This window comes from Bos indicus, chromosome 23 (assembly GCF_029378745.1).
Source record: "Bos indicus isolate NIAB-ARS_2022 breed Sahiwal x Tharparkar chromosome 23, NIAB-ARS_B.indTharparkar_mat_pri_1.0, whole genome shotgun sequence".
In the NCBI taxonomy this organism is placed as follows: domain Eukaryota; kingdom Metazoa; phylum Chordata; class Mammalia; order Artiodactyla; family Bovidae; genus Bos; species Bos indicus.
This window is the reverse complement of record NC_091782.1, coordinates 31,701,939-31,716,446: the sequence shown is the minus strand read 5'-3', so window position 1 is coordinate 31,716,446 and position 14,508 is coordinate 31,701,939. Positions and strand designations below refer to the sequence as shown.

General features: G+C 35.3%; 1 protein-coding gene across 1 annotated transcript; it reads right to left on the bottom strand.

The window, feature by feature from the left end:
• Window positions 1-9,050: 9,050 nt before the first annotated feature.
• On the bottom strand, window positions 9,051-9,992 carry LOC109576887 (putative olfactory receptor 2B3). The gene has a single exon (XM_019985530.2). It carries the CDS (start codon window positions 9,990-9,992, stop codon window positions 9,051-9,053), a length of 942 nt encoding a protein of 313 aa, XP_019841089.2.
• Between the last annotated feature and the right edge of the window lie 4,516 nt (window positions 9,993-14,508).

Below are 14,508 nucleotides of genomic sequence, written 5' to 3'. Positions count from 1 at the left end.
TACATGTGTGACTGGGCTTATTATATAAAATATAAAACTTGCTTTAGGCAGTGGTAAAATGTTTGAAAAAGCACTGGTGTAGTAGGATATGGAATCAGAAAACTGGATCCACTTCACTGTAATGATTAACAAACATATCTTTTATGCATTACTTAAATGTTTGGAACCTCCCTTATCTACCTTGCTGTGCTATTAGGATTAACCAATCCAATATGTGTGGCTATACTTTTGTAAGTAATACTTAATGTTTGGTTAGTTATTTTCATGAAATATAGTGTCCAGGTTGATTAGGAGTCTCTATCTTCTAATCAATTTTCTTAGGTTATATCTAAATATTAACACTGTACTTATCTCCACCGAAAGAAGTCTCATAAGATTCGCATTTTCTTCCCTTTCATTTCCACAAATTACTCATATCCCTTGGCTTTAACATGATGTTAATGATTTTAAGATTTTATGTCAGCACACATATATTTAAATTATTGAAAATGACCGCTAACACAAACAGTATCTCTAGATTTATTTTTCCAAAATAGGAGCATTTCAATACTATTAATACTAAAGGTGCCAATTTACTTACACATTTTTTTAGTGTGCAGCTTTGCACAAAAACTTGTACAAAATGATATAAATGAATCAAGTTAAACAGATCACAATCACTTACATATAATGCTTACTTTAAATTAATGTTGATATTCAATGGTAATACTTCCCTTTATTGACATTGATATTTACTTTCCATCAGGATTAATTGGAGATAAGGAATGTATTTTCTCTCTGTGTTCAGTATGTTTACTTCTTATTGTAGGTCTTTATTTCTTATTGTAGGTCCTTAACATTATATGTATATTTGATTTGAAGCATCTTAAATATGTTTAGATATGAAAACCCATTTTACTCTAAAATAATTGCTCAGGAAAGGTTCTTCCTCTTTATATAAAGCTGTGGGACATTTTCTCCATACAGGCAATAAACCTCAGTGGAAATCTCTTGGTAAGAAGCATGATAGAAATTCCCTAGTGGGTATACTACTTTCCTTCTTCTTGCCATAGTAAAATGAAATGATAAATTTTGGCATTTTTTTTGTTGAATGAGTTTAGGAAAATGAATTTATGGGAATGCAAATTAGTATAGCCACTATGGAGAACAGTGTGGAGATTCCTTAAAAAACTGGAAATAGGACTGCCTTATGACCCAGCAATCCCACTGCTGGGCATACACACCGAGGAAACCAGAAGTGAAACAGACACGTGTACCCCAATGTTCATCGCAGCACTGCTTATAATAGCCAGGACATGGAAGCAACCTAGATGTCCATCAGCAGATGAATGGATAAGAAAGCAGTGGTACATATACACAATGGAGTATTACTCAGCCATTAAAAAGAATACATTTGAATCAGTTCTAATGAGGTGGATGAAACTGGAGCCTATTATACAGAGCGAAGTAAGCCAGAAAGAAAAACACCAATACAGTATACTAATGCATATATATGGAATTTAGAAAGATGGTAATGATAACCCTATATGCGAGACAGCAAAAGAGACACAGATGTATAGAATAGTCTTTTGGACTCTGTGGGAGAGGGAGAGGGTGGGATGATTTGGGGGAATATCATGGAAACATGTATAATATCATATGTGAAACGGATCACCAGTACAGGTTCAATGCATGATATAGAATGCTTGGGGCTGGTGCACTGGGATGACCCAGAGGGAGGGTACGGGGAGGGAGGTGGGAGGGGGGGTTCAGGATGGGGACACGTGTGCACCTGTGGCAGATTCATGTTCAAGTGTGGCAGAACCAATACAATATTGTAAAGTAATTAGCCTCCAATTAAAATAAATAAATTTAAATTTAAAAAAAAGGACTAAGAATCCTAGAAAATGCAATCTACCTAAAAAATTTCATGGAAAATCTTGAATAACAAAGAAAATTTAAGACAATTATTTTTGGGGTCAAGATGCAATTTTCTTTTATTTTTTTCCTCAGGGTATTATTTCTTGAGATTCCTGCAAATAATTTTATTTCTACACAGAGAGAGAAGAGGCAGTCACCTTCTAATATTATTTTTAAGGAACAATAAGGTTTTTGTCTTCGAATATTTCTTCCACAGTAGCATGGTATAATATAGACTTTTAACCTGACCTAATGCGTGCTGCAATTCATGGGGTCACAAACAGTCAGACATGACTGAGCGACTGAACTGAACTGAATGCTGACTATGTTAAAGTTCCACATTTGGTTTAAACAATTAAAAATGTGTCAAGAAGAAATTAATGCTTCAGTGTTTCACTCATTTATTTAAGCAATAACTATTTGTTGAGTGCCTGCTATGTATCAGTCACTTTCCCTGTTGCTTCAAATATAACACTGACAAAATTACAGACAAAAATTTGCTATAATGAAACTTATTTGTAATAGAGAAGTAATAGATTGATGCTTATTTTCAGTATGTCGGTAAACTTGGCTCCAGAATGATTGAAATACTAGTGAAATACACAAAGGGCAAACTGATATGTGGCAAAACAAGATTTTCATTGATGGTTTTAAACAATCATATAATTTTCACGTGTACAACATTATACTTCGGCATCTGTATCCACTAGAAAGTAATCACCATCACAAGTCTACATGCCGTTCATCATCTTACAGTTGACCCCCCTCACCCATTTTACTCACGTCCCAATACACTTCCCTTCTGGTAACCACTCATTTATTCTTTGTACCTGTAAGTTTATTTTTGTTTTGTTTGTTTTATTTTTTAGATTCCACATATGAGTGAAATCTTACAATAGAAATCTCTGTGCTTCCTATATCTGAATATCTGTTTCCTTCTTTAGGTTCAGGGAGGTTTCAGCCCTAATTTCATCGAATACATTTTAACTCCTTTCTCTCTCTCCTTTTTCTGAGATCCCTATATTGTGGATGGTAATGTGAAGGATATTGTCCCAGAGTTCTTGTAAACTATTCTCATTTCAAACAAAATGGTTTTCTGTTTTTTTAATTTTTTTTCTGTCTAATTGGGTGATTTTCATTTTTCCAGATGGCCTATGCATTCTTCTATATTATTTAATCTGCTATTAATTTCTCCTCTTGAAGTTTCATTTCACATACTATATTCTTTAGCTCTGACTGGTCCTTTATTATATTTTCCGGTTCTTTGGTAAAATTCTCACTGTGTTGATCTATTTTTTACCCAGTTCAGTTAACATTCTTATTACTATTGCCTTAAACTTTTTATCAGGTAAATTATTTACCTGTTTCATTAGAGTTTTTTCAGGGGCTGTTGTTTCTTGGTTTTTTATTTGAAACATATTCTTTTGTCATCTTATTTTGTTACTCTCTCTGTCTCAGTGAAATTATGTGAAACTGTTACCTATCTCAGTATTGGAGGTGTGTCTTTGTGTGGGTTCATCCCTGTGCAGTCTGTGTGTGCCCAGGGTGTTTGGAGAGACAGCTGGACCTGAAGTGAGCACTGGCCATGTCTTCCCCAGGGCCTTTTTAGCAATAATAATTCTTCTAATCCATAAGCATCTGTTTGTGTCGCCTTCAATTTCTTTCATCAGTGTCTTATAGTTTTCCAAGTACAGTGTACAGTTACTCAGAATAGCACATTTTCTTACATAGCTGCTACAGTTATCAAAACTGGAATATTTTATAGCAATATAACTGTACTATTATCTAATCTACAAGTTATATTCAAATCTTGTTGATTATCTCCAAAGTGTGCTTTATTTTGTTCCCCATGCAGGAGCCAATCATTACAGAAAGGTACATGAGGCTGGTTTGTCTTAACAGTTGATGCTGTTAAGTTCAGTCACTTGATTAAGGTGATGTCCCCCAAGTCTCTCCTATGACAAGTTATGATATTTTTTCCTTGGAAATTAAAATGTAATTAGAAGGGAAAGGCCAGAAATTATATAATATCTTGGTCCTGATAAAATTTTAACCCATCAATTTTAACATCTATATTTTAATTTTTTTCAGTTTTATTGAGATATAATTGACATAGAGCATTGTATAAGTTTAAGTTGTACAGCATAATGATATATCATGAAATGATGACCACAGTAAATTTAGTGTACATTCATTATCTCACAAAGATACAAATTAAAAGAAATTAAAAAATATTTTTCCTTGTGCTGAGAACTCTAAGGATTTACTCTCAACAACTTTATATATAACATACAGCAATATTAATTATATTAATCCTGTTGTGCATTGTATCCCTATAACTTTTTATCTTATAATTGGAAATTTGTACATTTTGACCACTTTTATCCAGTTCTCTCCCACCCCATACCCTGCCTCTAATAACAACAAATCTGATCTATTTCTGTGAGTTTGTTGTTGAAGTATAATTGAACTACAACACTGAGTGAGTTCCTGGTACACAGCATATTTTTGTACATTTCAAAATGATCACCACAGTAAATCTAGTTACCATCTATCATCATATGAAGTTATTACACAGCTATTGACTATAGGCTTCACACTGTACATTTTATACCCATGATGCATTTATTTTATAACTGTACATTTGTGTCTGTTAATTTCCATCAGCTTCTTTTTTCCCCTCTCCAACCCCTTCCATCTGGCAACTACCTATTTGTTCTCTGTATCTAGGACTCTGTTTCTGTTTAGTCATGTCTGTACATTTGTACTATTTTTAGATTCCACATGTCAGTGAAATCACACTGTTTTTCTCTATCTGACTTGTTTCACTTCTCATAATACCGTCTAGGCCCATCTATGTTGTCACAAATGGCAAGATTTCATTCTTTGTCTAAGTGATAGTCCATTGTATATATATTCCATTACCTATTTATCTACTCATCTACTGATGGGCATGTAGGTTGCTTCCATGTCTTGGCTATTGTAAATTAATCTGCAAATGAACATAAGAGTGCATATATCTTTTTTTTCGCGGGGGGTGGTTTGGAGGTACTTCTTTATGTTTTAATTTTTAAATTAACTTTTTTTGGATTTCCAATGCTGTGTTAGCTTCTGCTATACAGCGAAGTGAATCAATTTTACATATATTTTTTTGAATTAGTGATTTTTTCCCTTTGGATAAATACCCAGGAGTGGAATTTCTGGATCATATGGTAGTTCTATTTATTTTCTGAGACAGTGTTTTGCTCTAGAATATTTTTTTAAATTTAATTTTTTAAAAAATATTTTGAGGAACCTCCATATGTTTTCCACTGTGCTAAATCAATTCCCACCAACAGTGCATGAGGGTTCCCTTTTTTCCACATCCTCGCCAACATTTGTTATTTGTTGTCCATCTGATAATAGCCATTCTGATAGGAGTGAGGAGATATCTCACTGTGGTTTTGACTTGCCTCTATCTGATGGCTAGTGGTTTTGAGCATCTTTTGAATGTAAGTCATCTGTATGGAATTTTCGGGAAAATGTCTATTTAGGTTCTCTGCCCATTTTTTAAGTCAGATTTTTTGAGTTATGCTTTCTTTGTATATTTTGAATATTAACTTCTTGTCAGATATATTGTTTGCAAATATTTTCTCCCATTCAGTAGGCAGTCTTTTTCTTTTGTTGATTGTTTCCTTTGCTGTGGAAAGGATTTTTTTGTTTGATGTAGTCCCCTTTAAAAAATTTTGCCTTCGTTTCCCTTGCTTGAGGAGATATAGCAAAAAGAATTAAAGTTTGCCATCTCCAGCAGTATGGATGGACTTGGAGGGCATTATTCTATGTGACATAGGTCAGATAGAGAAAGGCAAGTACTGTATGATATCACTTATGTGTGGGACCTAAAAAACACAAAAACTAGTGATTATAACAAAAAAGAAGCAGACTCACAGATCCAAAGGACAGGCTAGTGGTTATCAGTGGGGAGAGGAAAGTGGAAAGGGCAATGTAGGGGTAAGAAAAAAAGGTTTTATGGGACTTTATGAAATCATGTGTGTGAATCTTGAAAACTGTAAAGTGCTATAGAATATAAAGAATCTTTCACTTAATAAATAAGAACCTAGATATATTAGTAAGATATAATGCACGTGAAGAGAAACTATAACCTTTATTCCTAGAGGGATAAACTAATATGCCAGCAATGTTAAAGGATGATTTCTCTTCCATAAAACGATTTGCTTTTACTAAAATACAGTAATGCATTTATGTAATTTTAAAAAGAGAAATGATTACTAATTAATAACTATATGTGACAGTCACTAGATTTTCATTTTTACAGAGAAATTAAATTTCTTTAGCCTTTGAGAATTTGAGTTTATATCCCACCATGGAATTTTATAGGACCATTTTCCTCACCCCAGAGAGTTTTATATCTCTGAAAATTGTTTTAAAAGAATAAATGAAAATTTGTTTTTTAGCTAAAATTTTCCATAATTTTGACAACAGATATTTTAATTTTTGTCTCCAAAATTAAGTTTTTTGAGTATCTTGGTGAACAAAACCAAACTTTGCTCTTTGCTACAGTCTAGGAGAAGGCAATGGCACCCCACTCCAGTACTTTTGCCTAGAAAATCCCATGGACGGAGGAGCCTGGTAGGCTGCAGTCCATGGGGTCGCTAGGAGTCAGACACGACTGAGCGACTTCACTTTCACTTTTCACTTTCATGCATTGGAGAAGGAAATGGCAACCCCCTCCAATGTTCTTGCCTGGAGAATCCCAGGGACGGGGAAGCCTGGTGGGCTGCCATCTATGGGGTCGCACAGAGTCGGACACGACTGAAGTGACTTAGCAGCAGCAGCAGCAGTAGTAGGTAAAGGCACTTATCAAATGATCACTTAGAAGGATAAATGCCATAAATGAGAGGTACATGGTGAGCAAGTAAATTTGTGGGTATTAGACTAAATCAGGGAGACCACAAAAAGATTTTCTAATAAATGATGAGGCCTGAGCAATTAGTAATTAGGTGGAAGGATTTGTTGTAGTTCAGTTGCTCAGTTGTGTCCGACTCTTTGTGACCCCATGGTCTGCAGCATGCCAGGTGTGGAAGGATAAGAATGCTCAAATATTCTGCGCTTTAAGGAAAAACGCTAAGTGCAAGACAGAAGGCTGTATGGCTGGAAAATACAGCCATATATTCCTCTTCCTTCGGAGAAGGAAATGGCAACCCACTCCAGTGGAATCCCAGGGCCGGGGGAGCCTGGTGGGCTGCCGTCTATGGGGTCTGACAGAGTCGGGAACGACTGAAGCGACTTAGCAGTAGCAGCAGAAAAAGAATATGGAACCAGGAGTATGAAGACAGAAAGGAATGGAGGGGTGGGAGGTACAAAAGAGGAATGACTGATTTGTCTTGGTAATGGTTTTGATATGGAAAATTATGCAGGGGATGGTTTAAGATATGGCTAATGGTTTCTGATTTGCAGATTCACAACAAGTGAATCAACTTACTAAAATAGTGAGCTTTAGAAGAGGACTTTGTGGTGAAGAGAGCAGGTAGGTGTTCAGCTTTTGATTGTGTTGAGTTGGAAATGTCTATCATATATTCAAAAAGAGATGGCAGTGGTACAAAATGGTTGGGAAATCTTAAAAATGGCACTTATACTGAGATATAATTGTATTCATTCATTTGCAGTGTCTTGAAATACTTATTGCTTTCTTTTTGTGCTAAACAAACATTTTAAACTCCATATATTTAAACTTTTCCCCTTTCCCATTTATTTGAAATGTCACATTTAGTAAACACATGCTTATTATATATTCTGCCATACTCTGTACTTACGTTTTTAGATAGTTTGTGCTTCTGCTACCTTCTGTGCTCTAAGTATTCTGCTTTCATAACTGGATAAAGTTCAAACTTTTCAGTTATCATCTTCAGCTACTTTTGTATGTGGTTTGCAACCTTTTCTCTGCTGCCTAAAATGTTGTCCCATCTATGCTCTTACATTGCTAACTGCAAGTAATCATTTAAGTATCTGAGTTTAAGCGTCATTTCCTCTGCGAACTAGAATATTTTTCAGTTGAGGAACTATGATTGTTTTCTCTCTGGGGTAGTGCTACCTAGTGATCAATAAATACTTACTGAGTGACTACCCAAATAAAGTGAATTAATTCAGATCAATGTTAGAAAAAATTCCTATTAACGTTTTTATAAATAATGTCATAATTTAGGGGAGATCCTGTGTGCTTGGTGCAGAACTTGGGAGAAGTAAGAATTTGGGGAATGAAAGAAGAAAGGAAAAAAAATGCAATTCATTGGAAATAAAGGGATGAATTAAAAAGAGGGTTGGAAATAAAATTCAACTGAGGGCTTCCTTGATGGCCAGTGGTTTAAGAACCTACCTCGCAATGCAAGGGACACTGGTTTGATCCCTGACCCAGGAAGATCCCGTATGCCACAGAGCAACGAAGCCCGTTTGCCACAACTACTGAAGCCCACATGCCCTAGAACTTGTGCTCCGCAACAAGAGAAGTCCTCCCTTTGCAACCGCAGTGTAGGTAGGCCCCACTCACCTAGAGAAAGCCTGTGTGTAGCAACGAAGACCCAGCACAGTGAAAAATAAATAAATAAATAATTTAAAAAATCAACTGATGTTTCCAGTTTCTAGGATGAGATGCACACACTTAGCTGGTTTAAAGTCAGCTATTACTAGATTTGGGACAGACTACATGCTTGGAACAGTTCTGAAGGGTGCATATGAGGATTTGTGTGCTATGGGAAAACTTCTGTCTTGGGATTGCTGGTCATTTAGTCCGAAAGATATGGAACTCCCTAACTAAGGCGGTAGACAAGATAGTTCTCTAACATATAATAAAAGTGGGAAAGTAAACCATCCAAGTGTTCTGAATAGTCAAGCATTGACAGGAGGGAATTAGCATGGCTTGGCCTCAAGAAACAAAGTTCATTGAGGAACCTTATAGAAAGCAAAGGAGCTTTTAGTTTAGAAAAATATAGCTTATGGTCTCAGCATTACTTCCTTAAGCAAGGAAGATTTTCTAACTGTTGGCCTAATTCCGTAAACTTGTAAAAGCCTTAAAAAATAAAAAAATTAATTCAAACACTATTCTATTTTCAAGAGAAAAAAAGACTCAGAAAATTCTCATCATGATGAAACACTTCTTACTTCTTATAGTAAAATGTTAACAGCATCAGCCTCTTAAAGGCTTCCTTCATATCTTTATTTCTAAGGCTATAGATGAGGGGGTTCAACATGGGTGTGAATATCCCATAGAAGAGAGAAACGATTTTCCCCCAGTCCTTAGAGGTGGAAGAAGGTGGTTGTAGATACATGTATATGCCTGTTCCAAAAAAGAGAGAGACTACAACCATGTGAGACCCACACGTCCCAAAAGCTTTCCGTCGTCCTTCTGCTGATTTGATTCTCAATACTGCTTGAGCTATGAAGCCATAGGAGATGAGGATCAATGTCACTGGAATTAGCAGAATTAATACACTGAAGAAAAAAAGCTCAGCAACAATAGGCTTTGTGTCAGCACAGGACAACTTGAGAAGGGCAGGAACCTCACAGAAAAAGTGGTCCACTTCTTGATGACCACACCGTGGCATGTTAAGGGTCAAGGAGGACTGCAGCACTGAGTTGCTGAAGCCAGTGAACCAGGAGAAGGCTATCATCCTCAAGCAGAACCAAGGGTTCATGATGACAACATAGTGGAGGGGTCTGCAAATCGCCACATACCTGTCAAAGGACATAACAGCAAGGAGGAGACACTCAGTAGCACCCAGGGCCAGGAAGATGATGAGCTGGGACACACAGCCAGCATAGCTGATGGTCTTCTTATTGTGAGAAATATTCGTCAATATATGAGGGACTGTGCTTGTGGTGTAACAGAGATCTAAGATGGACAGATTAGTAAGAAAGAAATACATGGGGGTGTGAAGCTTGGGATCCAGAATGCACACCATCATGATGGACACATTGCCAAAGATAGTGGTTGTGTATGATATTAATAGTAAAATAAAAAGAGGTTTTTGTAGCCAGGGCTTGTCTGAAAAGCCAAGTAGTACAAATTCTTTTGGGGAGCTCTCATTTGCCCAATTCATGGTGACGCACTTATTTTTCATTCCTAAAAATATAAAATAAGGAAGTGGTCAATAGATAATATTGACTACTCTTACTGTAACAGAACTGAATTTAGGATAATCATTGTGAGTGATTCAACGCCAAATATATAGTCAATTAAATAGAACCCCGTGAAATATAATATATGTATTGTATGGTTAAAAAATAGGTCTTCTGTTTTAGTATTTATGTTTGACTTTATGAAGCAATCATCACATTTAAATGCCAAGACTATGAACCTGCATGCATGAAACATGGACAGTTACATGTGCTCAATACATTTCAATTCTTATCCCTTTTCTTATACTGCTAACTTACTTACTTAATAAGTATTTTAAGAATAAATGCTGTTTTAATCCAGTAGTTTTTAATCCATGCTCAAAATGCTGAGTAATATAGAGGTTATAAGAGCATCATGTAAATCTGAACTTGATCTAAAGAAATTATGCTTATTTTAGTAGTTTATTCTTGGGATATTTTTGAGCTGTCTCTCTTAAATGACACGTATGAACATCCATTCCCACAAAGAGCTATCATGAGTATTAGATGCTTTGATTCATGGTAAAAAATTATGACTAACTTGTGATTTATAATGATGATCACAGCTGACATCTCCCAGCATCTCCAAATACCTTGATGAAAACTGCAAAATGCATAAGCTAATAGTTTACTTACTACCATGTGACATGCATTGCTTAGTGCCTGAAATAATTCTTTCTAATTCTCACCAAAACCCTAATAAATGGATATGATCTACATTTTATTGCTACTGTGACTCAATGAGAATACATAATTTGCACACACTGTAATCTTAAGGCCAAGACTCAAAACCAGGATTTCAAGGCCATTCTATTTTATAAATACCTTAATTCCACCTAAATATAGAGAAAGCAGCAAAGGAAGACACAAGAATTGTAAACAATGGAATCAAGGAGCCAAAAATCAAATAAAGTTGATTTTCTTCAATCTGTGGAAGTTATCAGTTATTTAGTTATATGACCTAAGGGCACCTAAATTCCTTTAGTCTACTTTGCATGTTTAAATTGTCATTGCTTAGACCTACCCCATTTGAATTTACAAGCATAAAAATAGATAGTGCTGCTAGACTGACTTAAAAAAGAAGATATAATAAGAAGAATTGACATATTTTATACCAGAGTGGAATACTTTTTTCCCCAAGTTAGTAACACTGATATATAAACTATAACTTTAGCATGGGATGCCTACATGAGAATGAATAGAGATGGTGCTAAGATCTATAATTCTTTCCATTACATGAAGTTTTAATTTTGGCTTTTTAGCTACAGATATACATTATTTAGTAAATACCAATAATACACTGTCAGTTGAAAAATAGAAAAGGATGTAAGACTTGACTTATTTGTGTGTACATTTAAATTTTCACATGAAAAAGTTCATACATTGATAAAGGATAGTCAAGATGAAAAATGTGCAGTTTATGGCAAAAATGGTTAACATATTAAAATGTAAGTAATTAGTACATAATAATTATGAGAAAAGGCCAAAACTCCAATAAAAAAAGAGCAGTGGATATAAATAGACAGGTTGGACAAGAATGAAGCAAAGGTGAAAATAGAAAAGATGTGCAATTTTTCATCAATAAAGAAACAAATCAAAACAGGGAAATGCTACTTTGTCTACTCACTGCTGCTGCTGCTGCTAAGTCGCTTCAGTCCTGTCCGACTCTGTGCGACCCCATAGACGGCAGACCACCAGGCTCCACCATCTATGGGATTTTCCAGGCAAGAGTACTGGAGTGGGTTGCCATTTCCTGCTCCTGTCTACTCACTAGATGGTTTTTCCTGTGGTCATGTATGGATGTGAGAGTTGGACTGTGAAGAAGGCTGAGTGCCAAAGAATTGATGCTTTTGAACTGTGGTGTTGGAGAAGGCTCTTGAGAGTCCCTTGGACTGCAAGGAGATCCAATCAGTCCATTCTGAAGGAGATCAGCCCTGGGATTTCTCTGGAAGGAATGATGCTAAAGCTGAAACTCCAGTACTTTGGCCACCTCATGTGAAGAGTTGACTCATTGGAAAAGACTCTGATGCTGGGAGGGATTGGGGGCAAGAGGAGAAGGGGACAACAGAGGATGAGATGGCTGGATGGTATCACTGACTCAATGGATGTGAGTATGAGTGAACTCCGGGAGTTGGTGATGGACAGGGAGGCCTGGCGTGCTGCGATTCATGGGGTCGCAAAGAGTTGGACATGACTGAGTGACTGATCTGATCTGATCTGATTTCTTTTTTCACATCTTTTATTCAATACTCTTTCACATTTTGTATGTCTCTGATGTCATTGATGTCATGATGCTCATTCATTAGTTCATTTTTTACATTGTCAGAAAAATGAAATTACCCTTTGTAAAGGACATTTTCATCCCACTGTTATCATAACTCTTCTCTTATTTCTATATTCTCTACTAATTAAAAGAATCCTAAATACTCCTTTTTTTTTTTTTTTTTTTGTATGACAATATAATGGGCAAAGGAGTGAAATGATAACAAGTATTTTTGGAGCCACTGAAAATATTTGAGCTTTATTTCAAGATTCCCAGGAAGCAAAAAAAAAAAAAAAAAAAAAAAGATTCCCAGGAAGCAAATTGAACTCTGGTTATTGAATGAGAGGCAACCTAGAGGCAGGGAAGTATATGAAATGATCTTGAGAGATCTTTCCCACTCAGTGGTAATAACATAATTCTGTTAGTAGACATCACTCACCTTTTCTTTTTTCTAGTGTTGAAAAGATGTCTACACCATTCTTTGTGCCATGTTTTGAAGGAAGTTTGGTCCAAAAACAGGATGAAAAATGCAATGACTTTTTGACATTTCACCTCTTGTGAAATTCTTATTCAACTACATTTTGCCTACAGATTGAGAATGAAATTAGCACATAACTGGACTGAATCAAAAACATATGAGGAAAGTTCATATGATGAGGTAAAAGTATATTAGAGCTAGTGTCTTCAGTCACCCAGGTGTTTTTGACTGACGCTGGCTCTTCTCAGCAAGTTCCTAATACAATGAGAAGCTGATTTTATAAATACCAGCAACACTGACAGAGTCATGGAGAGAGGCTTTAGCTTTAACTGAAGGCTTACCGTTCATTCAATGCTCTGTGCTCTTTTAGCCCTAGGGATTCCAGAGTCCCTCATGTTTAATTGGTCATTGTGTCCAGAGTGAAACTATGTGAACTCTATTTCCTGTAAGGGTAGCATAATATTGGCACATAGATGGTTCACACATATTAAAAACTAGATTGAAAATACTAGTCATGAAGCATAGACCATGAAAAATAAGTTTGGGAATTGTTTAATCAGGAAAGTACAAGACTACATGAACTTTTAATCCATTCTTTTAAATAGTCTCAGGGTCAAATAGTGAGACCACAGATGGTGTACATGGGATAATAGTATTTCTATTGTTATTGGTTTTGTGATGAATGTGTTTGGTCGAAACCTGCTAGAGAGCTCCACATTAAAAAACTATATCATACAAAGTTACAACATAAAAATTAACACACAAATTTAAGGTTAGCATGAATTCCTTGGGGCAGTATCACAGCTGACTCTTGAACAACATGAGCATGAGCTGTGAAGCCCACTGATACACAGATTTTCCATAAATATATAAAAATATATGTATAAAGCATCATGTGTAAGACGTGTGGAAGAGGATAGTGTATCCTCATGTAGGCATGAGTGATACTTGATATAAAATTAATACTTAAGTTTTTTATTGCTTATAAATTCGCTTTCAAAGAATTACATTATCATATAGTATACTTCTTTCTCTCTTTCACAGTTAGAGAAACTATGTTTCAGCCTATCACCACAGGTAAGTAGTTTTTAAGAAATGTATAATATTCTCAATACTGTATTATGAATATGACTATATAACATAGGCCATAAACATTTTTAAATGATTCATTTAGTGTATAAGGTAGGCTACTGTGAAGCAATTATATCACTTGTTTATTTATAAAACATCAGTAATTAGCTCATTTTTTGTTATCAATGTATAAGTCATTATACCTTAAAATAAATATGAATTTATTTTTCACATTGTCTTTTTATTTTTTGATTTCTAATAATACATATATACAGTATTTTGTATCATATAAGACAATATTAATGTAGGTACTGACAGACGATTCATCTTGTAAACAGAGGATGTAAACTTATGGTATTGATAAATACAGTGCCTACTGTAAATGTATTTTCTCATCCTTATGTATTATTAATAACATTTTCTTTTCTCTAGCTTCCTTTATTGTAAGAATACAGTATATAATACATATAATAGGTGTTAATAAACTGTTTATATTAACAATAAGGCAACAGTAGGCTAGTCGTAGTTAAGTTCGGGAAGTCAAAAGTCATGGATTTTTGATTAAGTGTGGAATCAGCATTCCTAACTTTTGCGTTGTCAAGGGTCAACTGTAGTAGAAACATATGGAATTGGAACAGGAATAGTT

Bases quoted from the DNA above. Each gene is read 5' to 3' on its own strand.
- LOC109576887 (XM_019985530.2), bottom strand. From the start codon at position 9,992: ATGAATTGGGCAAATGAGAGCTCCCCAAAAGAATTTGTACTACTTGGC.